The sequence below is a fragment of the Taudactylus pleione genome, unplaced genomic scaffold (assembly GCF_031769625.1).
Source record: "Taudactylus pleione unplaced genomic scaffold, aTauple2 ptg001314l, whole genome shotgun sequence".
NCBI classification, from domain to species: domain Eukaryota; kingdom Metazoa; phylum Chordata; class Amphibia; order Anura; family Myobatrachidae; genus Taudactylus; species Taudactylus pleione.
The window spans coordinates 10,460,105-10,486,036 of NW_028285714.1; the positions used below are offsets into that span (position 1 = coordinate 10,460,105).

Sequence of the window (25,932 nt, forward strand, 5' to 3'; positions counted from 1 at the left end):
TCTAGCACCCTGCACCTGTTAAAACCTGTGCAGTTCCTCTCTCCTGCCTCAGGTGTCACCGCTCTGGTGATTCTAGCACACAAACTACTGTATTTCGGCAGTTTGTTGAATCAGCTGCATGTGCTAGAAGTACCGGAGCAGAGAGTGACACCCCAGGCAGGATAGAGGACTGCATAGGATGTGACAGGTGCAGGGTGATAGAATGAAGACTATAAAGTGTAATATCATCCATACTCTAAAATGGTTCCATAGCTAAAAGTGCCTATATTTATTATTTCTTAATGACTTAAGAATCATACCTATAAGAAAACCTAAACTATATTTCCTGCATTTGGCAAATACTATAATCTTGCAAACCGCAATCCCAATTTTTTCCACGTGGACTGTGGTCCATACGAATTTACCAGGTTAGGCCACAATAATTAAATGCAATCTTCGGGGCTAGAATATCAGCAGAGAGTGAACTTTGGATCATGTTCCAACAGCCCGATGGCTGTGCATGTTATCTGTTACTGCAATAAGTAATAAAGAAAATTTCAAAGGGACAAAGTCATGTCAGCATAGCAATCAATCTACATTAAGTGCCATCCCAGCATGGCTTCAATGGGGAATTGCCAGTCATCTGTTAATAGTTTTGATAACAATATTAATAAATTACGCAAACATGGGGGCAATAATTTTTCCAAAGAATGTTTGAAATAATTTTTTAGTAAACCATCTCACAGATATTAATAAACTACTGTTCTATTAACCAAAAATTAAGAAACCAGATAGTCTAATGTAGTCATGGTTGGTATTACCAGTAGGCTTAGCTGTGCCTAACCCACCGGGTGCCTAAGGCACCAGGGTTTGTGTATGCCTAAAACATGGAATTTGTGACATACAGTCAGTCATTCACTACCTTTATATTCATTGCAGTGCCCGCTCAGTGAGCACCAACTGCTGACATGGCGGGCAACAGCCTGTATCTTCTCATCTGTTCAGAAGCAATAGGGGAGCTAGGGTAATGGCAATGGGGTAGATCAATCCTGCAGTTAAATTAAAAAACCTTATAAACTACAGTAACAATTATATATGTGGGTAATTGGTATGGGAATTGTAGATGCCTTTATAAACCCTGTTCATATTAGTGAGAGTATCATGACATAAAAGATGCAGATGCCATAGTACGTACCTTATTTTAACACAACTGACACACGTGACAAAGTCTGATCTTCACAAAAAACACTGTGGAAATTGAATAGAGTCCGAATTTATGTACGACTATGGACTCACATCAGTTCGCAGCTAGTTTGACGTGAGTCTGTACTTAGGTCAGAGGGAGCGAGTATGTCAAATATGCGAGTCCATGCAAGTTTTTTTGTGTGAAAACTCACAACTTGCAAGTTTCATTAAGAAGCCTGCACAGATCAGTGAGATCTGTGAAGGCTTCTGTGAGTAAAAATGGAATTAAAGTGTTTAAATGACGTGTCCCCCCCAAAAAAGCACAACCAGCACCGAGCTGTGTGAGCCAATCCTGGTTGTGAAAACATGGGTGAAAAAAAGACATAGGGTTCCCCAGTATTTTCATCTACTAGCAACAGTCTCTGTGAGCCGGTCCTTGTTGTAGAAATGCAGGCGACAAAATGAGTAAGGATCCCTGTATTATTCACAACCAGCAACGAGCACTAACTAGCTGGGGTTTAATACCGCAGCTGGGGACATGCTTCACAGGGTTCCACAGCAAGTGTATTCAGCATCCCACACTAGTCAGCCCAGGCCATAAATCCTAGGGGTGGTGGGGACCCCCCAAAAAAGGTCTCTCCCCCCCTCTCCAGGGTACCCCAGGGCAGTGCTGAAACAGGTCTAGTATTTTGCTATTTTTTTTACAAGTTTTGTGCGAGTTGTATGATTGAAATAGGAAAATATCTGGATATGACCTTGTCCGGGTAGAAAACGCTTGATGTATGTTTCATGCAAATTTACACCTTCTCGCACTCTATTACATCCAGAGAAATAAAACGTGCATGTTTTTTGCTGCAAACTCGCACCTTTTTCAAGCTCAGACTCTATTACATTTCCCCCTGTATGTTTGTTAAATGCCAGGAAGTACTTGGGCCCCTCATGAAGCCCGAGCTTATCTGGGAAGTGTAATCAAGGATGTCAACACATGTCATGTTGTGTTGATATAGTGTTCTAGGTCCCTATAATTTGCATAATAAATGCATCATGACTATGATCAGTGGTAATGCCATGTTGGGTAGGTGTAAACTCATTTGTTTAAACAGAGCACTCCACACAGCAATGTATCCCTGGATATAATGTATAAATGTTAGCAATAATTTCTCAAAGGGAGAACAAAACCCCCCAAAATGTGTCTATTTTTCATTTTGTTTTATTTTTGAAGGACCGAATGCTATAATTGTTGCTGCAGCGCTGTTTATATTATTGAAGACTGACCAAATAAAACTTTGAACACCAATTAGCAAATGGCTTCTCCAGAGATAGGTAATTTACGGTTTAATTTCAATGTTAGAGTTGGGTCTGGTTTGGATGCTCTGGGCTATGACAATGCTTGGAAAGACAACTGCACACCCAGCATGGTGCTAATTACAGGGTATTTTGTAGAAAGAATTAAAGTAAAAGATTTGTTTTCAAGTAGCCTTGAAGTTAAATATTATGATTAGGAGATCTAGCAAATTAGTCCAAATTAACATTGCTATATATTAGGAAAATATTTTCATAAGAAATTGCAAAATCAATAAAACATGTACTGCACAGATGAGCTTCCAAGCAACTGCTTAAGATGTAACTTTTGTTGAGTTACATTTATTTATTATTGTGTAGAACACTTGTGGTACTTAGCATTGCAGATTGTAACAAATTTACTTGAGAGTAAAAAATATCGCTAATAAATAAGATAGGTAAATAGAAGCTGCACATGAGATTTTTTAAACAGAGCACAACTTTTGTTTGTCCACTGGTACAGTCTGCAGATGAAACCTGTTACAAGTCAGTAATTTACCCATTGTAATGCTGGCCATACACTAGTGCGATTTTGGGCCGATCGCCCGATTTTAGATGCGTTGTACGATGAATCGTGTGGAAATGGTGTAGTATTAGGTATAATATGATCCAATGCGTGCACCTGCCACTCTTAAAACATATCGTATGATCAGATGTGCAGCCCACAGTATCTATCGTAATCGTAAGCAGATCAAGCCATGTATTTATGCATGCGTTGCATCGTGCGTCTGGCCGGCGTCATTTGAGTGACATTTTGAAGAAGTGTGTGTCCGTTCAATTACCATCCCTCCTAAACTGCAGATCGATTGTATCGTGAGATCGTATGTACATCATGTGTCAATCGTGCGGTCTGGACTGCCAGGCAGCTGCCGGGGAGTTCAAGGGAAATCGTAAGATGAATCTCACCTTATGCTGGTCGTACTAGTGTATGGCCAGCATTAGGGCTCAGATAGATCAGGGGTAGGGAAAATATGTTACTGTAGCTGCTGTAGACCTACAAATCCCAGCATTCCTTAACAGTAAAATTGTGGCAGAGTATGTTGTGATTGCCTACCCCTGAGCTACTGTAGCTAGTTGACTGCATCTTTTTACATATGATGGACCATATGGAGTTTGCAATGCTGACACTAGACCAGAGGTTCCCAAACGCGGTCCTCAAGGCTCCCCAACAGTTCAGGTTTTAGAGATATCCATGGTTGAGCACAGGTAGTTAAATCAAATTCACTAAGGTACTAATTAAGTCACCTGTGCTCAAACATGGATATCTCTAAAACATGAACTGTTGGGGAGCTTTGAGGTTCGCGATTGGTAACCTCTGCACTAGACAATTGTCAATTATGCAACAATAATGGCCTCTAACTTACCAGTATTTAAAAGTTTTGATGTATGTTATGTGGATTTAGTGATGCTTGCTTTAGTGATGTTTTTGCAACCACTGAAGCACCGACCAATGCGTCCTACTGCAGCTGCAGTATGGGAGGCTAATATCACTGTACAGGAGTTTCATGAGAATTCAGAACTACAAAGTCTCCAATAGCTAATAAACAGGCCATCTGTGTATCTAGGTGGCCACTACTTTCATTCTGCCCAGGGCCGGTTCTCCCGTTACGCATTGTACGGCATCTGCGCCATGTAGTGAAGGCCGCCTCAGCTGCGTACCATGCAGGCCGCAGGCAGACTGTGTCTCTGTGACACAGCTGCACCGCATGTGTAGCGCTGACCGGACGGAGTCTTGTCAGCGCTACACAGCACAAACACACAGCCGCTGGCTCCGGCAGTTATGTGATTGCTTTAGCAGCTGATGAGAGTCAGAAAGACTCTCATCGGCTGCTGCTCCCATTGCCAGAGCTGGACATCTACCAGCTCCCACAGTGGGTAATGGGAGTGACATCATGACTTCACTCCCATAATGGAAAGCGGCGGATGGAGGAGCTGATATACGCAGCGGGACCAGGAGCAGGAGCGGGTTTTGGTAAGTGGGTTTTTTTTACGTCTCTACTGGGGGGGATTACTACTGGGGGCACTACAAGGGGGGACTACTACTGGGGGCACCACAAGGGGGGGACTACTACTGGGGGCACTACAAGGGGGGGACTACTACTGGGGGCACCACAAGGGGGGGGACTACTACTGGGAGCACTACAGGGGGGATTACTACTGGGGGTACTACAAGGGGGGGAATACTACTAGGTGCCCTACAAGGGGGGGATTACAAGGGGGGATTACTACTGGGGGCACTACAAGGGGTGGATTACTACTTGGGGCACTACAAGGGGGGATTACTACTGGGGGCACCACAAGGGGGGGACTACTAATGGGGGCACCACAAGGAGGGGACTACTACTGGGGGCACCACAAGGAGGGGACTACTACTGGGGGCACCACAAGGAGGGGACTACTACTGGGGGCACTACAAGGGGGGGATACTACTGTGGGCACTACAAGGGGGGATACTACTGGGGGCACTACAAGAGGGGGTGGAATACTACTGGGTGCACTACAAGGGGGGGATTACTACTGGGGCACTACAAGGAGGGATTACTACTGGGGGCACTACAAGGGAGGGGGGTAATACTACTGGGTGCACTACAAGGGAGGGTTTGCTACTGGGTGCAATACAAGGGGGGATTACTACTGTGGGCACTACAAGGGAGGATTACTACTGGGGGCACTGCATGGGGGGGGGAGTACTGCTGGGGCACTATATAAGGGGCTTACTACTGGGGGCACAAGGGGCACTGCACAGGGGGTCCACTACCGGGGGCACTGTAAAAGGGGCACTACATAGGGGGTACCACTACTGGGGGCACTATATAAGGGGAATACTACTGGGGGCACAAGGGGCACTGCACAGGGGTACCACTACCGGTGGCACTGTAAAAGGGGCACTGCATAGGGGGGCGCCAAAAAATATACTCGCTTACCAAAAAATTTGGTCTAGGGCCGGCCCTGATGCTGCCCTGGTGACCAGGGGCTTATAACTATACTCTGAGGATTTATTTAGCAATAATGAGCATGTTGAAAATAGGTTACTTTTCGATTGCACTTCAAACACTGACTTTAATGAGCTACTTGTCAGTACAGAGATAGGAAGTGAAAAAGATACCTGAAAGAGTAGCAAATTAAATGTAACAAACTTACAGTGGCGTCCAAATCACAGCAGCAGTTTCTTACATGAGGCACAAAATAGTATCCCAATCATTATTTATGAGGAATAAGTGAATGAAAGCTTGTAACAATTTAATTAGCTGAATAGCATTTTATTGCATTGAGGATACACATTACACAAGCGCACACATTATGAAAGTTTTCTTTTATTTCTACATTATGAAAAAATGTTGCATGAAGGGCTTGCATGGGAAAAGAATGGCATATTCCCTAATAGTAATACATTCTACTTACCTGGTAAACAGATGGACTACATGGAAGACATGCCCACTTTTGTCATCTGTACTTACATTGCTCTTGCCACTCCTCCTCCTCGTTTTCATTACGTTGACTTTGCTGCTGAGCTATCTTAAGACTTAAGTATAACTCCTTCGCACGCAACTCTTCCCGCTGACGAATTTGTTCCTCGCCTTTTCTTCTCTCCTCATCTTCTCTTTTCTATGCATAATAAAAAACAAATATTAGATAAAAACAGCTAATTAAATTAATATGTTGCATTATTAATTTTATTACATAAACATGTTAATACATTAGCAGCACACCCAGGGGTGCCACAACATTTTTAATTTGGGAGGCCAATATATAATTTCATTTTGGCACCCCTAAATTGCTGAATGTCGCCCCCTGATGGGGTAGCTGGAGTAACTCGCCACACCACCTACCTGATGACAGAGATCAATAAGCCTGAGGGGTCTTTTGTTATTGCTAATGTGGCCTCTGTATGCGGACATCACTGTTCTCTCCCTGCCTCATCACTCACAGACACAACACTATCACGCAGCTACGGGAACACATGCAGCCAAAAGCGTGTCCCTGTATAGACAGTTTATCCAACCAGTACCAGGAGAGGAGTAGAATGGTTACCCACGTGCTGCCGGGAGTTTCGGTTTGCCGTAGACTTAGGAGCTTATCGCTACACTGAATCTCACTCTAGGCGGTAAATTTACTAAAGTGAGAATTTTTAGAAGTGTGTTTTAGAAGAGATGTTGCCCATAGCAACCATTCAGATTCTACTTAACATTAACTAGCACCTTCTAGAAGATAATAGCTAGAATCTGATTGGTTGCTTTGGGCAACATCTCTTCTAAAAACTCTCAATTTAGTAAATGTACCCCAAGGAATACAGAGACCATCACACAATGTGAGTTCGCCATGAGAACAGCTTGCAGGACCCTACTCACACCTAATAGGAAAGAGCCCAGTATATTCACCCAGCTATTCTCTTTACTATATACCGTATACAAATCACTGCAAATACTCTGTAGGTATAAAACAAGAAAAAAAAAATTCAAGGATGAAAAATATATATACATATCAAATGCCGCAAACCCGTCTGGCCACCCTATGAACACGCATATATAGTGACTATAACGTCAGACTCATCCCAAACAGACATAAGGGGTGAGGAATTCAATTCAGTGCAATGTAGAATAGTCGCAGGATGGAGCTCCCGCAGCTATTCTATACAACGCTCTGTTTATGCAGCTAAAGGATTTCCTCTCACACTCCCCTGGGGATGCGAGGAGAAATCCGACAAAAGTGATGGGCGCGTAGCTGTTTGCTGGCTTAGCGCGGCGCTAACAACCGCACGCCCAGCACGTTAGAAGGAGAATGCTGGTTACCGCGTCTTAACACCCAGGTTAAGTCGCGAGAACTGACATTCTCCCAACAAGACACACAGCTCATTAAATTGAATAGCTGTGGGAGCTCCCTCCCGCAGGTATTCATCATCGCGCCAAATTGAATTCCCCCCAAGGACTCTTAATCCCTCCAATCCAGCAATTCATGGAGCAACTAATAATGCAATAGGTTTAGCACAATAGGTGGAGTACACATTGCATCCATCACACATGCAAATTATTATCAGGCACCACTACATACCAGTGCGGTCAGGTGAGGCAGAGCCTTTCCTGTCATACTTAGCTACACTCCAGAGTTTTTCTATAAAAATAATAAGCAAAATGTAAAGAAAATATTATTCTTCTAATCAGTTTTATAGTCAAATCTCTGGAGTAAAATTGTATGGCAGGTGAGGCACTGCCTCCCCATCTACCTTTTCCACACATCCCTGATCAAAAGTCACCAAATTTCCAGCACTATATACTGCTTCACCTCTGTATAATACCCACATGAACCCTCAGATTCATATATGTATCTGTAAATCTGGCTCTGATACTAGCCAGTGCCTCCCCAGTCATTTATCTCACCACACGTCACTACTACACACACTATGCTGGGCTGGTTACACCCAGATGAGGAAGACAGATTAAATAAAGCTGGCCACACATCTAAAGATTATCATTCCAACCAGCCAACTAGTTGATTGGCTGGAATGAAAATCTAGTAAGGTATGAAAGTAAATGACAATCAGCAATTTGCTCCCAAACGCCGGAAAATGGGCAAAAAATTTTATTTGAACGAATTGTTTAGATCAAACATTTAACAAACTTTTCTAACGACCATTTTCATCTGTTTTCTGGCATTTAGGAGCAAATTGCTGATCATCATTTACTCCCATCCGTTACCAGATTTTCATTGCAACCAATCAACTAGTTGGATGGTTGGACAGAAAATCTTTAGATGTGTGGCCAGCTTTATGCTGGGCATACACTGTGCAATTATCTGTCAGATATCTGTCCAATCTGGCTGGTTGGAATGAAAATCTGGTAATGTATGGGAGCAAATGACAATAGAAATTTGCTCCCAAACACTGTAAAACGGACCAGATTTTCCTTCCCACCAGACAGATTTGACAGATATCTGACAGATAATTGTAGAGAGTATGCCCAGCATTAGCATTCACCTTATAATGCCCAAAAACCAACAACAACAAAAAAGTTCTAATACTATAGGAGGTGTCAGTAGTATGTATTGTGAGTTGACAAATATGGTAAAAATTAATAAAATATGCAAACTCAGGGCCTGATTCAGAGGTGCTCGCAAAAAGCAAGCGCTCGCTCTGAATCAGGGCAGGCGCTGGTATATTTAGTTGCGGCCTCCTGGCCGCTCGCATAGCTGTGGGTGACCACCCACAGCTATTGCGAGTGGCCAGGATGATGGTCGCGATGGTCAAGACCATCGCGACCATCGGGCTTGCGACGAGAACCTTATGGTAGAGTCTCGTGGCCGCAAGTCCCACAGAGCTTCTGTCTGTAATAGAGCCAGAAGCTCTCTCACTGACATCACTGGTGATGTCAGTGGGGCCGCCCACAAACGCCAGGCGTTCGCTTGAGAAGCCACCCCCTGGCCACGCCTACAAAACGGGGCGAGCTGTCGATCGACATCGACAGCCACCCCTTTTGTTGTGAGCTACGGAGTGAGTGCTTTTTGCGCTCACTCCGGGGCTCGCGCAAGCCACGTGTGCGCAATGGGCCACCATTGACCCACTTGCGAGCGGGTCTGAATCAGGCCCTGAGTTTCCCTAAACTTTATCCTCTAATAAATCAGAAATGTTACATACAGGTCTATATGTGTGCCAAACAACGTAATTACCTCACCCCAGCAGGAACTGGCTGCTGATGATTTCCTCCATGGGTCAGAGCAGCATGTGATAAGCTCCACCAATCAGAGCTTAGCACATGCCTCTCTGACTTTTTGTGGTGTCTCATGGGACTTTCCTCCCAGTAATGCACTGCACTTATGCAGTGCACTCAGGGCCTTATTCCTTAAGAATCGCAGATGCGATCGCGTACGCAGATGGCTGTTTGTGTTGTACTGTGCATGAGTACGTATCGCAGTGCGTGTGCGCGAATGCCTAACTGCGATCGTGCTGCGATCACAGAGACCATGCAGAGCAATTGCAAAGTGATTCACATGCAGTGAGCATTTGGGGGTGGTGACGAGGGTGTGGTCGGAGAAATACAGCCATTGCGTTTGAACAGCTTTACAGGGGCGTGCATAAATTTGCCATTACGATGGCATACGCAGTTTGAGTACTCACTGCGTGCAATGAAGTTAGCAATTTCTATGTAAGGTCAGGGCTGCTGTAATTCTGTGTGATGGACTGATGGTACTCGATGTTACCGATGTTTGTGAAGGTTTGCAAAGTATTACGGATGTGCGAGAGGGGAAGCCGGCGTCTGAATATTGGCCGTACTAATAAATAATCAAAGCAGTGTTTCCATGTCCTGCCCAATCCTAATCAAACAGTGCCGTTTCATTATTACAGGTAAGCTGGGCTCCTTATGGGGCTTGCCAGCATTATTTAAAAACTGCAAGACTAAATCCAACCCCCAATGGATTTAGGTAATCTCTAAAAGGTTAGAAAAAATTGTAGGGAAGCGTTTACTTTAATATTTCTATTCAAGGTGTTTACTGGTCCACTACAAGTCACAGTGGACTCTGACTGGCATGCTGGTGGGTGTAGATCTATAAGCGGCATCATACCCAAGCAGTTTATGGCAGCCAGGGCTTGCTGGGACCAGTAGTACCATTAGAAACAAAGCTGATTTATCTAATTTAACCATATTTTATCCTAACACCCATCAACAGGAGCTGTATAAAATTTTGACAGTTATATGTTGGACTATGGACTTCCTCAATAAAGTGTCACAAGCCCAGCCTCTTGTAACCGGGTGCTGTTAGCGGCTTTATTTTTTAGAGGAATCTCAGGTTATTCTTTCAGTAATAATGCTATAACCTGCCTATGCAATTAGCACTGGGACTGTCATCAGGTTTGAGGGAGTGACATATATATTTTTTAAATATATATTTAACATTAAAACTACAATTATCATCATCACCTTGATGAGGACTAGAATCTGTTCTGCATGATGATAGTTTGCTTTAAAAGTTTCTACATGTCAAACACAATTAACATACAGTACTTTAGTATGCTGTATACTCAGTATACACATGCAATTGCATCATTGTTTTGTATACATTTTACATCTCTGCTTGAAGTATTGAACATTTAACCATTCCAGATAACAAATTTCTTATATGTACTAAAGTTAACTCTACAGTACTGTATAACAATTTATGAAATAATCTAATGAAGTCAGGGGTGAAATAGAGAGCGATAAACTACCAGCCACTCAGCTCCTAAAAATGACAGTTAAGAGCTGATTGGTTGGTACCTTATCTCTCTCCACTTTATCTCTCACCAAAGCTTATTACATCTAGTCTAAAAGGGTTGGGTATGTAATGCCGACAGCCGGGATCCCAGCGGTCAATATCCCGATGCAGGAGTCCTGAAAGGATTAACATACCGGCACTTTTTGGTTAGTATGCTAACCCTCTCCCTAACCTAACCCTAACCCTCCCTTTTTGGTGTCTAACCCTAACCTCTCCCCTTAGTGTCTGAACCTAACCTCACATCCCCCCAGTGCCTAACCCTCCCCTTAGTGCCTAACCCTAAACCTAACCATCCCTAACCCCCTGATACTTACTTTCGGCATGCCGGCGGTCGGCATTCTGGAGCAGAGATCCCGATTGCTGTTGGTATTCCCGCGCACCGGGATATAAACTGTCGGCATGCCGCATGGAGGCATGCTGACTACATCCCAGTCCAAAATATATTACCTATTTTAAATTAAAGAAAAAACAGATGGCGGTTTTATACTCATAAAGCAAACTTTTTTTTTATTTCAGCACAAAGTATATATTTAGATTCTTGTATATTAACTACACGTATGATAGCTCATTTAAGGATGAGTCTAAGGCTAGAAACACATCCTAGATTACTGTATGATGTAGTTGTCTGACCCAAATGGCTAAGACCACAACTGATGTTAGAGTCACTAGATCTGATGTAGACCAAATTTTCACTAAATATATTTCAGAAACCAGGTCAGAAGAAGAGAATAGTGATTTGTGAGAGGACAATGTAGGGTAAAGTAACCAATCACAATGCAAGTTACATAATATGTAACCAATCATAATGCAAGTTACAGCAGCAGGGGCCAAAATCCAAAGAACTTGAAGTAGTTTTGTGTGATGATCCAGGGTTTGCAGAGGAGGTCAGCCTAGCCAGAGCCCTGAATACATCACCCTGGCCGAACAATATACTGCACCCAGACTGGTTAATATTTTGGAATAGTGTCAGTGGACAAATGAACTGGATATCGGGGGGAGGAGGGACAGGGAAGGGAGGATTTATACAATACCATGATGTTGGTCAGAAATATATTTTAAAGAAAAAATGTTGGCTGCTTCCATAAGTGTGCGTCCTGGTGCATAATTATGAAATAAGGTTAAATATTAAGTATATAGTGCATTATAGTATAATATATTTTTATTTTTAGCACTGAGAAAAATATCAAGTGATTGAATTCTGGGCAATGTGCTGGACATCACTGCATTGGCTGCAGAGCACATATTCATTTTATACACTAAGCAATTGTCACCATTTTCCTGTACACCCTTATAAGGTGAGAGTTAAAATTAAAATAGATATTATTCATGGAGTGTTTTGGCTTAACTATTCCAGAGGCAATCTGTAATACATCACACAGAAATACATTCCTTCCTAAATTTACAAGATGTGGCAAAGGAAATTCACCATGTAACTTGGTTTCCAATGGTTCAATATGTTTCCATATAGCCTTGCATGCTGCCATATTGCTGAGGAACAAACATCTTGTAGTCTACGCTGTAAATTAACTTTGTCCCTTGTGCTCTACTGTTGCATCCAAATCCTAGTGAAATGATTGGTTGCACTGGTCAATATTAAGTGAGTCTCTCAAATACTGTAAAATGGTTTTGCACTGATGTATCTGTCTAGTCTGCCCAGAACACATTAATGTGCACCCTTAGGGATTTATATATCAAGCAGTGAAAAAGTGTGGAGAAATGGATCAGTGGAGAAGTTGCCCATAGCAACCAATCAGCTTTGAAGTAGTATTTATCAAGTACAGTCTATTAAAATAATATGTAGAAGCTGATTGGTTGCTATGGGCAAATTCTCCACTGGTCCACTTCACCACACTTTTCACTGCTTGATACAGAGACTTGGGGGTCTATTTACTAAGCAGTGTTAGGAGACAGAGTGAAAAGTGATAAGAAAGTTATAAGGTGCCAGCCAATCAGCTCCCAACTGTCATTTTTCAAACCTGAGATCACTCTGTCTCCTAACACTGCTTAGTAAATAGACCCCCTTGGTCTCGGGGGACAATATTCTCCAGTCAGCACATCATTTTATAGCAGGGAGAGTTATCTTTTATATAATAGTGTAAGAGAGCTAAGTATATCTGTACAGTTTGCTGATATAAACTTTAGCAAAGTATTATTGACTGCAGTTAGAGCTGCCATGCGCAATACTGTATGATTGGTTTCACATGTATCCTGGTTTCACGGGTACAGTCCCCTGACTTTCCTGCCTTCTTGCATATGGCACATTCAACCAGACTTCCTGGCAGTTGGGAGGACATTTTCCTGCTGTACACAGTGAAGGTAAGTGACTCCAGTACATGCTACAATAATATGGTGCTTAAGGAAGAGGAGATGGTAGTCTAGCAGTATTTCCACGCCCACTATTATAAGACCATTTCCCAAATGTTCTTCAGCCATGACCCATTTCCTGGTTTACATGTTACTAATGTTGGGAGGTATAGTTTTATCAGTAGAAAACACACTGCTTCATTAGCTGGTTTCTACTGCTGATTTGGCTAAAATACTGTATGTTTAATTTTCCCTGCTGGCTTTCTTTTTTTAAATCGCAGCATATAAAAACTTGTAACATACAAAATAAAATGGCATATTAAAACCCGTAGAAACCAAATTATTTGAAATGTATTTAACTGTAAAAAGTGAAAATCAAAATAGCTTTAATAATGTTAGACTACACCCATTATGCGAAGTGCATCAAAAGATATAACATATAGGTATGGGACTTTGACAGTGGCGGCAGATCCATCAGCTGCCTGCACCTCTTGCTACAACAGGTTGATTATCTGTTATAATCTCTTAGCTGTGTACAGTAATAGTATTTCCACAATTAATATTTTATTAGGTTTCAATCTACATTAACCAAATGTCTGCCATGTGAACCAAAATGTCAGACTGTCCAAATATTGATCAACTTATTATTATATTCATCAATAGTAATAGCTTTTTACTAGTACCAGATTATTAATGGGGTTGACGGTACTGAAGCCCCAGTCAGGGCAGTAAAGAGGGATGTGCGAGTGGTGCCACCACACAGAGAGCAGGGCTGTGTGCAAGGCCTGGATAGGGACCCTGCAGCCCATGTTGTTGCGGGAGTGCCACCCAGAGTGTCCTTTGAATGCTCTGGGCATGCACCCTGCTGTCTCTATGTCACAAGCAGCCGCCGCATCTTGTTGGACGGAGATGCTCCCAACAGTTCTCTTAAGCCGGTTGCTGGGAGACACACTGTCAACCTATGAAAAAACCTCTCTGGGCTTACGTCATCTCTGCTGGGACTGGATTGGTTGTTCTTCCTGTTTTCTTTCCTGCTGAGGCATTACTGTGTCATCTCGGCGGCACAAGTCGCACTCCAGCGTCCTCTGCCGCTTGTGCCATCCCAGCGACACAGGGCATCATCCAGCGTCCAGCCGCTTGTGTCGGCTCGGCGGCACAAGCCAAACTCTAGCATCCTCTGCTGCTTGTGTCATCCCGGCGGCACATGTTGCACTCCTGCGTCTTTTACTGACACAAATCTGCGTCATGCTACACAGCCCAGTGGCTGCATCATCTGCCAGCCCTCAAGGCTGCTACACGGCTAAGTGGCCGCATCTCCTACCAGCCCAACAGCTGCATCTAGTCAAGTTTCACCAGCCCTCAAGGCTGCTACATGGCTCAGTGGCCACATCTTCTACCAGCCCCAAGGGCTGCTACACGACCCAACAGCCACATCTTCTATCTGCCTTAGGAGCTGCTATCAACCCAACGGCTGCACCAAGCCAAGCACCGCCAGTTCTCAAGACTGCTGCTTGGTCTATACTGACTCTAGCCTTTCTTACCAGCCTCTAGGCTGTTGTTGGACTTCATCTTTAAGGGGTACCCCCAACATTATCTTTGCACAATCCTCAGCTCTATTGCTATACGGTGGAGATTTCACCAAGACTATTAACACTCTACTATCACTCAGAGTGTCCTGAGGACACTCTGGGCAGAGCTGCACTTCCCAGTGCTGGTGGCCGCACCCCCGCTATGTGAAATCAAGACATCATGTTCTTAGAGACACAGGGCACCCTGGAGCCTTGTTACGGCACTGGTCTCAGGCCTTTATATAGAATTTGCTCTTTTGCCAGTGCTGTTGTAACTTGCCTGCAAATAATCACTAGGAAAATGGCGACGGACATTTTACCCTGTAACCTGTGCAGAAAAGATGTCCCCGGGAAAATATGGTGGGCGCAATTTTCCTGGCAACCCACACATGCGCAGTAGATTCTGCCATGATGCCAGAACCTACAGCGCTCAGTGCGCTGACAGAGAGGAGGGGACCCAAACTGAAGCTGCACACAGGCCCCCTCTTCTCTTAAAACGCCCCTGATCATGGCGGTCAGGATCCTGATGCCAGCATCCCAATAGGGTTAGGATACCGACACCTGTCAGTTGGCATCCTAACCCTTCCCCTTTCCCTACCTCTAACCCTCCCTTCCTTGTGCCTAAACCTAACCTCCCCCCACACCCTAAATCTAACCCTCCCCCTTAGTGCCTAACCATAACCCTCCCCCAGTGCCTAACCCAAACCCAAATGCTAACCTTCTCCCTAACCCCGCCACTTACTTTCTGGATGCCAGGGGCTGGGATGCTGGCGTCGGGAGTCTAACAGGTGTCGAGATTCTGGCGCTGGCATTCTTAGTGCCAGAATTCCCATGGTCAGTATTGTGACCGCATCCCGTTAATTTCTGTGGTGCAGTAGAAGTCTCTGTACTCTGCAGTATTTTGAAGAACAATGCATTGAGGTCCACCATGGCTCAACAGCATTTAAATGGATTTTCCCTTTTATATATTGAAAATAAAATACAGTGCCATGGAATGTGATATGGAAAGGACAATAGAAAAAATTGCCAATAGAGAAGCTTGAAAAGTGAACATCTAACAATATTTTTCATGTTAATTGCTTTCAGTTTGAAGTTGAGTAAAAATTTTTTGTAACATAACTCACTGATTCCTATTAAAAGTTTACATGACGTTTTAGAGATTAAAGGTACATTTTATATACTGTAAAAAGTCTTTCCTCTCTTTTTGTGCTGTAAAGCCTGAAATCAAGAGAAATGATGTCAGATCTTTTTCTACCATTAACGTGATCTTGCAGCCAAGGAAAAAGTAGTGAAATAAACCTACAGTACAGTACCGATAACTTTCGAAACGCTTATGCAACCAGTGTACTGTATTCATTGAAGATTTTTGTATTTGTATAAGACATTGGGTTTGATTCTGAGATTTACACAATACCGATATTGACACAGATCGAGCAATTGTTTGCCACCCATGTGCATGTTTGAATGCCACATTGCACATAAACAGCGATTGTATCGCGATCACGCTCGCACAGAGGCTTCACTTGCAGAGTGAATGACAGGTAGTCAGCATTTGGGGGAGTTAACGGAGGTGGCTAGGAAAACACAGGCGTGTCGGGACCATTTAAACTACGTTTCATGAGCCTGCATAAATTAGCCATTGTGATCTCCATCGCAGCATGAGAGCTCTCTGCACAAGCTGTGTGGCTGCCCATTCTGCATACAGTAGATGTTAATGATGTTTATGCTCTTTTATGTTGTTGGACGGATAGGAGAAGCTTGGAAGCTTTGGAAGGCATTAGCATATTTTAGCAACTGCGATCTGTAAGAGATTGCGATTGCATTAAATCTCAGAATCAGGCATATTGATCGTCCCGTTACTCATGATTTTCCATCAGAGTACCTACTTGTAGTGCTGTTGCTTTTTGTAACTATGAGATAATTAATTGATTTGATGTAGTATTATTATCATTACATTGCTGAAGTTTACCTGTTGAGACTATTAATGCAGGAATCAAAATAAGACAGATGACAGGTGCACAACTCCAAATGACTAATTACTAATTATATATAAATACATTATCCAATAAAATTTTGCAATAAACCTCTATTTATTTATTGCAAAATTTTATTGCATAATGTATTTATATATAATTAGTAATTTGGAGATCTGCACTTGTGATTTGGCTTTTTTTAAGCCTCAGCTTATGCAGGTTGGTCGGCTTGCGAGGCCAGAAAACTGCATCCGTGGGGGCAGATCTTGGTTTTGCTACTCCCGGAAAATGGGGGCAACATGCCCCCGTTTCCGGGAACGCCGGCCAGCATTGCACTAGCGTGCAATGCTGAATCAGCCCCAGAGTTACCAAATACACACGTAGCACCTAGCCTCAACACAATCTAGCAGATGAAATTATTATGTGATCCACTATAGCTGACATATAGAAAAATATAATAAAAGTGATTTTTCTTACCTAAGTATGTCAAAAGCATTAACCAGATATGCACACAGATAAGTGGTAATTGAATAAAAAATGGAATTACTATTTGCTCTCTATAACTGCATATGCTTATATGAAAGGAACAATCAAGAAGCACCTGAATGGTGAACAAGGGCCTGTGTAACCACTAGGTGAACCAAGGTGAACCATTAATGTATCAAGACTTAAGGAATGAGTAAAACATTGAACGAGTGATGTCACACATTCTGTATTTGTATTTTGCATATGGTACCTTTGCCCTTATGTGTGATGCTGGTGCAGTGAGAAATAGGAAATAAGAATGACTATCAACAGGAAGCAGTCAGGAAGCCGACGGATGGAATCTCAACCGCCGGCTTCCCGACTGTTAGGGGGAGGGTTAGGTTTAGTGCTCTCGGGGGCGGACTTAGGGTTAGGCACCCCCTGGGAGGTTAGGGTTAGGCTAGGGTAAGGGGAGGGTTAGGGTTAGGTACCCCCGGGGGGAGTTTAGGGTTAGGCACTCCTCCGGGTGACTAAGGTTTAGGCGGCGGGGAAGGGGGGGTTAGGTTTAGGCACTTAGAGGGGGGATTAGGGTTAGGCACTTGGGGGGGAGGTTAGGGTTAGGCACCCCTAAGGGAGGGTTAGGGTTAGGGGTTACTTACCTTGGACGATCGGGATTTTCACCCCTGCTGGGCAGCCGTTGTCGGCAGGGGTAAATCATACCAAACCCCTATCAACTATAGTATGAGAAACAGGTGTCTATTGAAAGTAAACAGCAGAAATTTTACAATGTTGACACAAACTGATAGTATAAGTTGATACTGCAGAACAAGTGAGAATGTCAAGAGTTGCAAGTAAGTACCATTCCTTTAAACCACCTGCTGTAATTCAAGCATTCCTTAGTTGTGCAATTTAGCAGTGGTTAAACATGTCTCTGGTGATCATTTAAATCCAGTGCAAAAAAGATTATGATCTATGTCAGATGCAAAAGTCATTGTCTCACAGTTGTCATAGAAACAGTCTGTTTAAGGAAATTGTTACCCACTGTTTAATCTACCTCCAGGAGACAGGAATATCAATGTACTGTAGACAAACTTTGCTCCAAGCTTTGGTAATTTGTTTATAAACAGATGGGAGGACAAAAACATCTGGTCTGTACTTAACTTCAGGGTAAACCTTGTCCTCTGGACCAGATATATAGACATGTTCTCTAAGATTCACTAAAATAATTCCCCACTTACATAAATACCAATAACAACAGCCTAATCTAACTACAACTACCATGTAGTTGTGTAGACTTCCTAGAGCTGCAATCCTTTATAGAATACAACACCCTTCAGGATCATTCCATGGTAACTCACGCAGTGGCGTCACAAGGGGGGTGCTGGCAGTTTCCGGGTGTCACCCGCCGAGGGGTGACACCAAGGTGCAGGCTCCCCCTCAGGGACAGGAGCAGGGTGCTGCACTGTATTATTAAGTGCAGCACTCTGCTCCTGTCACAGTGAGGGAGCCGGCACTCCCCACCACCCCAGTGATGAATGATACCCACGGCACGGGCTGAGATTTGGGTCGCAAGGTCATGCCCTCTGTTAGTGAGGCCACGCCCCTGTCAGTGAAGTCACACCCCTTTTCAGCAGCGCACGCATAGCATCCCTCCCCACACCGGGTGTCACAGCGGGGAGGGACGCCATTGAACTCACGTTACAAAGTGACATAGCAAACAATTAGCAATTCCTGTATACAATTTTTAAACCATGACCTGTCTTATTATTTTCTCAGTAAATAAAATTAATTTCACATAAATTCCATTTGCTGCTGATAGCCATGCATATACTTGCTATGTCACTGTGTAACATGAGTTACCATGGAATGACCCTTCAAACCAGAACCTGTGCACAGGTTATCCTTACTTTGTAATACAATAACTAGCAGAGAAAATGTCTGTTATCAGTAATCGTTTACCAACCAACTGACTCTTTAAAGTGAATTAATTAATATATTTTTGATTGTCCCCAGATGATATGATAAAGTCCCTTAGTGGTTACTTTTATGAGGTTGCTTTTATTGCCAATGTATATAAAATTTGTGTCAGCTCAATTACATGGTGACATTTTTGTAAGTACACCAATTTAGTGCACTGAATATAAATAAAAAACCTATCAGGCAAAATGAGATAGTGTTTATAGTGTTATAATACACCTGTGGTAAGAGAAGGTATATAATCTGCGGTGAAAGATACCCTCACCTTTGGCATTTTATAAAGTCAGAATGTTCCAAAGAATTAAAAAATTCAAAGCTTCCAAGTGCTTAGCATTACTCTGATTGCTGATCCAATTACTGAATTAAAGGCTTCTGTTACGAGAGCTCTGGTTCCAACTGTGATACAATCAAAACACTCTGGTGAAATATAGTAAGAAGCAGGAAGCTGCTATTAACTTCCATTACCTTTATATTATCACCTCTCTCATTTACTGACCTGTCTGAAGCCACAGATTGGTAAATGCAACAATGTATTTAGTAACTCAGCCAGGAATAGTAAATGTATATGAATGTATGTATGTAGGTTTATTTCTGTCAGTGTATTTGTGGAACTATCTACAGTATGTTTGTGCATGTGTGGGGATACGTTGAATATGTCGACGGACGGGATCCCGGGCGTCGATATACCAACGATGGAATGTCATGATTTCACTCAATCGGGGTTCCGGCATCAGGATTTGAACCAGTGGTGTTAGTGGTGTATTATAAGTAATGATACTTAGCATACTAGTGTGAAAGTAAAGGATATCAGAAATCACTGCGTAGTTTGTGACCTGTATAAAAAGCACTCGATTTGAAGAGAGATAAGACTGAACTCACGTTACAAAGTGACATAGCAAACAATTAGCAATTCCTGTATACAGTTTTTAAACCATGACCTGTCTTATTAATTTCACATAAATTCCTTTTGCTGCTGATAGCCATGCATATACTTGCTATGTTACTGTGTAACATGAGTTACCATGGAATGACCCTTCAAATGACCCTGCAGCACAAGCACAATACAATACAGACAGTGATATATCTATCGTGGGTGCAGGGTGTAAATGTTATCCGGTTATCCTACAGGGTGTATAGCCAGAAAGGAAGTGGATATTGCTCCTCTGTGAGGATCTGGCTGCCCCCCCCTCTAGTTTTTCCCCTCATCTTCTCCTCCTCATATTCTCACTCACCCACAAGGATGTACTGACTATTGGTGCAGCTGGTATGGGACCCACAGTTGAAGGGGCCTGTCTTCCTGGTCTGTCACTTTTCTTTGTGAGTTTTGTGCCATTGGGTAGTACCTGGGGCCCTTACATATGTTAATATGGGGCCCACAAATGTCTAGTTAGTTACATTCCTGCTCACTCCCCTCATCACCTTCTGATTTCTTCATGTCTACCAAATGCCCCACCTCAGCACACATGGGACTAGTGTCTACTGCCAACATGTGCAATGTCGGTGCATGAGGAAGGATTCGTCAGCTTTCCCTACATCAATCATCTGCAGGACAGCCTAGCAGCTAAGTGTAGTAGGAGGTAGTAACTACTATGAAGGTTATATTGTGGTGTTACTAATGTAATGGTGAGGCTGGTGAAAGCTACAGTATAAAATTAATGTAGGATGTACAAGAATAATGTAGTGGGAATATAATAATGTAATGGGGCTATATAATGTGAGGGTTATACATATAATATAGCAGCAGGTGGGGCTATTAATTTAATATGAGACATATTTTATTAAGTATGAGAGCTATTAATGTAAATTGGGGTTGGTGAGAGCTTTCAATATATTGCAGGAGCTAATAATGTAATGTTGGGTTTATGTATGAAATAAGGAAGCTAATAATTAAATTACAGGGCTAGTGGGGAGGGAAGGGTGAGGCCTATCTACTAAAAGGGGTGTCATTTATTTAAGGTCAGGACCGGTTGTGGCTCCAGAGGAGGGGCTGCAGCACAATCCAAAATTGAATTAGGGGAACCACACCAACTGCCATTTCAAATGCTTCCAAACATAGATGGCTGGGACTCACTGGCAGATGGTGTGGCTCCCCTATTTGAATTTTGGACTGCGCTGCAGCCCCACCCCTGGAGCCACCACTGGTCAGGACTATTTGGAAGGAGTAATGCCTAGAGTGTTCACTTATTGGTCTGCATTCTGAGAGATGAGGTATACCTATTTGTTTTCCAAACAATACTCCAACATTTCAGGATTTGGTCAAGTAGTTACAGAGTTTAAAAGCTGCTAAATAGGTACACTTTGTCTTGTCACTGTAATCATAAAAGAGCCTTATGCACACTTTATTTTCTAGACACTGGTCTCTGGAGAAATTTGTAAAAGGTAAAGTTATCTGCTAAGTGGCCTCACTATTTTGGTGATCTTCTCCAGTAGAATAACCTATCCCATGAAAGCAAACAATGGACACTGAATTTACAGATCTGAGTAAGTAGACATATACGTTAATATTATGTTGGGATGTAGTTATTATCCCGGCTGTCGGGATGCCGGTGCTCAGAATCCCGCCTCCGGCATCCCGACAGAAAATATTGGGGTTAGGGGGAAGATTAGGTTTAGGGTTAGATACTAGGGGAGGGTTAGGGTTATGCTCTGGGGGAAGGAGTTTTTTCTAGGGTGCGAGGAAGAGAGTATACTTATCACCTTCTGTCGGGATTGAGACCCTGTCGGGTTGCCGGCATCGGGATTCTGACCGCCGGGATCCCGAGCACCGGCATCCCATACCCAACCCTATTGTGTCTTATGTTACAGCATATTACTTCTTTACATACAGGGCCTTATTCAGCTACAGATGGAATTGCATGAGATGAGAGGAAGACGCCAGGAAATCTCCACCATCCAACGGAGATCCTGGCTTCTTCCCTCCCCCTCAATGGCGGTGACATGCCCACAAACGGCAGCAGACTGTCAATCACTGACAATGGGAAAAATGGAAAGCAGCACTGATAACATAAATAAATTTAATAAATTAACAATAATAAATACATAAATATAAAAACCAGAACCTCTGTACTGAGAATTCAATGAATACAACATATGGCCATAATATAAAATACACTGAAATTGAAAGACATATAGCAAAACCCTGTAGGCACTAAAAGGATCACCATGGCATTATGCCTGCACCATGATTCCACATATAATGCAGGCAGCACAGTCCAATGGAGGGATAAATATATTACCAGTCTTTGGTCACGATTGAAAGTTCTGATGATTGATGGAGGTCCTCATGAATAGTAGGAACCAGCACTTGCAGATGGAGTCTCGTGATGACCAGGTGCTGGATAATGGTAAATCCCAAAGTCCAAAAGGTGCTCCCAAAGGTGGAAAGGTGCTGCGGTCCGCAATTGTAAGTGCCAATTCACAGGGTTGTGTCACCAACGCATTTCGCTACAGGGTTTTGCTATATGTCTTTCAATTTCAGTGTATTTTATATTATGGCCATATGTTGTATTCATTGAATTCTCAGTACTGAGGTTCTGGTTTTTATATTTATGTATTTATTATTGATCATTTATTAAATTTATTTATGGTATCAGCGCTGCTTTCCATTTTTCCCATTGTTTCCAGGAGGCTGACTACCCCCTCCTCAGCAGCTGCTTGGATCAGCCACACATGACAGCGCCCTTCACTATATATTTATAGTTTCTGTCAATCACTGACAGTCTGCTGCCACTCTCTGTGCGGGATTGCTGACCCGTTCTGCACATGCGTAAAGCGGGCCATTTAATTCATATGTAATAACACCTCAGTGGGTGAACTACAGTAGTGGATAATATACTTAGAACCCTAGTAGTAAATTTATATCTTAGTCTTTTAGGGAATGTCTAAGTGTATACATCAATTATCTCTGTCCTCACACTAGGGGTTCAGTTTATGTACTTAATTTTAATAATTTAAAACTCCATCTAATCAATGTTGTATTTCAGGGGCTAAATTGCACATCTACTAACACTTTAAAATCGATACCAATAAATTGTTTGTCAGTAAATGTGTGATTTAGCCTCTGAAACACAACATTGATATTAATTTAGATCGATTTTTAGTCTTCACAATTGCCATACCTTATGCATCTAAGGCCTTTATAATGTTGTGTTGTTGTTTTTTTACAATTTGCAAGTTTCTTCCTTCTGTAGTCTTGTATAACTAACTGGCTTCATGTAATTAATTCTAAGAAACGTAAATACATTAAAAACATCACATTAAATTGTAATACTTTTGTTACTTTTGGCAGTCTGATCGGAGAAGCAGTTTTTCCCTCTCCTCCTCTCATGAGATTTTTAATCCTATAGATAGCTGTAAGCTTGAGTCAGCTGAGACTTCCATAATACTGGTCTAATTTTCATGGTTCATCTCACAACTAATATATAATTATGTGTTAAAGACCACTGCTGCCCTCCGTGGATAATACAGAAGATTAGTGGATGATTTTTGCAGAGAAGTGGGCTATATTTTATAAATCAATAATATTTACATAGTTGCCAAACTGTGATTATGACAGATACTGCTATGCTTCTGGAAATTTACAACCATGTTTATAATGTACATGACATTAATAGCAGGCATAGATCACTAAATCACGGTACCTGACTTGTTCGCTAAGCATCATCACAATATAATCCTATTACATTTTTAATGCTCTCCTAGTTGAGTTTAGCATGTACCAGTAGTTTATAAAATTAGCACATAGACACAAAAATTGCTCTCAACAAACAGAGAAAAAAAACAGGGACTGGTTGCCTTTAGAATACTGTAAGTAGATAGTATATTTTATTAAGTTAGTTAATAACCTTTCATGTGTGTTTCAAAGAAAGTCAATGGACAAATTGGCATTTATGAGTTGAGCAAATATTTGGTCGGGAAGCATAGGTGCGTGCCAAATAGTCAGTATTTACAAAGCAAAAGCATTCAAATTAATCAAAAGGTATTTGATGGAAGTTATTATTTCAGTAAAGTCTAATACACACTTAACGATCTGCTCCATGAGCGATATCGTTAAGTGTTTCCCCTGCACTGCCGGACTCAGGGCCTGATTCAGAGCCGGACGCTCTGACCAGAGCGCTCGCCCTGAATCAGGGCCCTCCTACCTAAAAATGGAGCGGCCTCCTGGCCGCTCGCATAGCTGTGGGTGACCACCCACAGCTTACGCGAGCGTCCAAAAAGATGGTCGCGATGGTCATGACCATCGCGACCATCGGGCTTGCGACGAGACCCTGCGGTAGGGTCTCGCTGCCGCAAGCCCAGGAGTGCTTTTGGCTTTATCAGAGCCAAAAGCACTCCCACTGACATCACTAGTAATGTCAGTGGGGCCGGACCCAGATGGTAGGCGTTCCCATGGGAACGCCTCCGTCTGGGCAGCAACACCCCCGGCACGCCCACCAAAGGGGGCGTGCTGTCACTCACCATCGAGACCCATAGCGACAGCTTGGCTGTCGCTATGCGGGTCTCGCGCATGCGCACGACGGAGCTCCCTCCATCGTGCGCATGCGCATTAGGGCACCATTGACCCACTTGCGAGTGCTCAGCACTCGCGAGTGGGTCTGAATTAGGCCCTCAATGTCATTAACGACACTGAGCATACACACTCAACGGTATAGTTAAAGATATCGTTCAGTGACGGCACCCTCCCTCATCCCCGTACTTGCAGAACCTGATGATATTGACAGGTTACGGGCGATGAAAGACATCATTAATGATCCACCGGAGCGCGCATTGTTAGCGATATCTTGCATACACACTGGACGATATTGAACACTTTGAATGATAATAATATCATTATCGTTCAATTTATCTTCTAGTGTGTACGTGGTTTAAGAGTAATAAACTTAGAAAATATCATGATTAAGAAAACAAACATGAATTTGGTTATGCTTTGAATTATTCAAGGTTCTGCAAAATATGCACAGTTGCGACTATATTAATACAATGTACTGTACCTCTCAATTTACCTGATAAGTGAATTACCAGTAGTGTGTTGATGGAATACAACAATGTACAGTACACTGATGATACTGCAGGACTGGCCCATTATAAACTTTGGATGAAATTACTCATCTTCATTGTACCTATCTAAAGGAACCATGTAACAATAACAACATTCATTAAAGATATAATAGAGAGTGAATGAGGGAATTAGACTGCAGATATAAAAAGTGTAATGTAAAGACACAGAAAGAAGTGGTTAGGGAATCAGGTAGAGACTATAAAAATGCTGATTATAAGGATTTAATCATTGTCAAAGCATTAGGGATCATGAGAGACAGCTATGATTGGTCCCATTACCTACCAGGGGTTGGTGAACCTGCAGCCTACTCACCTACTGAATACTCTGGGCTTAAATTAGAGTTGTATGCAAGTCAGCTGCAGATGCAGCCATATTGCATGCCCACATATAAATGTGGATGTAGTTGGGTAGTAGCACTGACTCTATCTATCCATTTGTGGAAGTAGCTGACATCATTATTAGTGTGCATTAGATAGACCTAACCTAATCTTTGGTGCAAGGATTGGGTAACTTCACCTGATAAATAGCCAGCAATTCCATGTACATGCCCACAACACGTCCTGGGAACACTCTTCCTATAGACGAATGCACAGTTGCTGCCCAATACGCCCACTACCTGAACCGCAACTGGATATGCGGCTGAGATATGCAAGACTCTGAATCACTGCACAAAGCTGTGTATGTTCGACTACACAGTATCTGCAGTGAAAAAAATCACAAGATCCATTAGCAAAAGGGTCTTGCATGTAACTCAGTCCCTCTATCACATCCAGCTGGGAACAAAACAACATGTACAGAACAGGATGTACAGAACATACTCCAAGGCTGCAGATAGTCA

At 42.7% G+C, this 25,932-nt stretch overlaps 1 protein-coding gene across 6 annotated transcripts in view; it reads right to left on the reverse strand.

The window, feature by feature from the left end:
- SH2D4B (SH2 domain containing 4B) overlaps positions 1–25,932 on the reverse strand; it is a 277,198-nt gene that overhangs the window by 100,760 nt on the left and 150,506 nt on the right. For all 6 annotated transcript variants that reach the window (XM_088463103.1, XM_088463102.1, XM_088463106.1 and 3 more), the window contains one exon: positions 5,964–6,111. In XM_088463103.1, the coding sequence (XP_088319229.1) occupies positions 5,964–6,111 (148 nt within the window). The remainder of the gene's footprint in view (positions 1–5,963; positions 6,112–25,932) is intronic.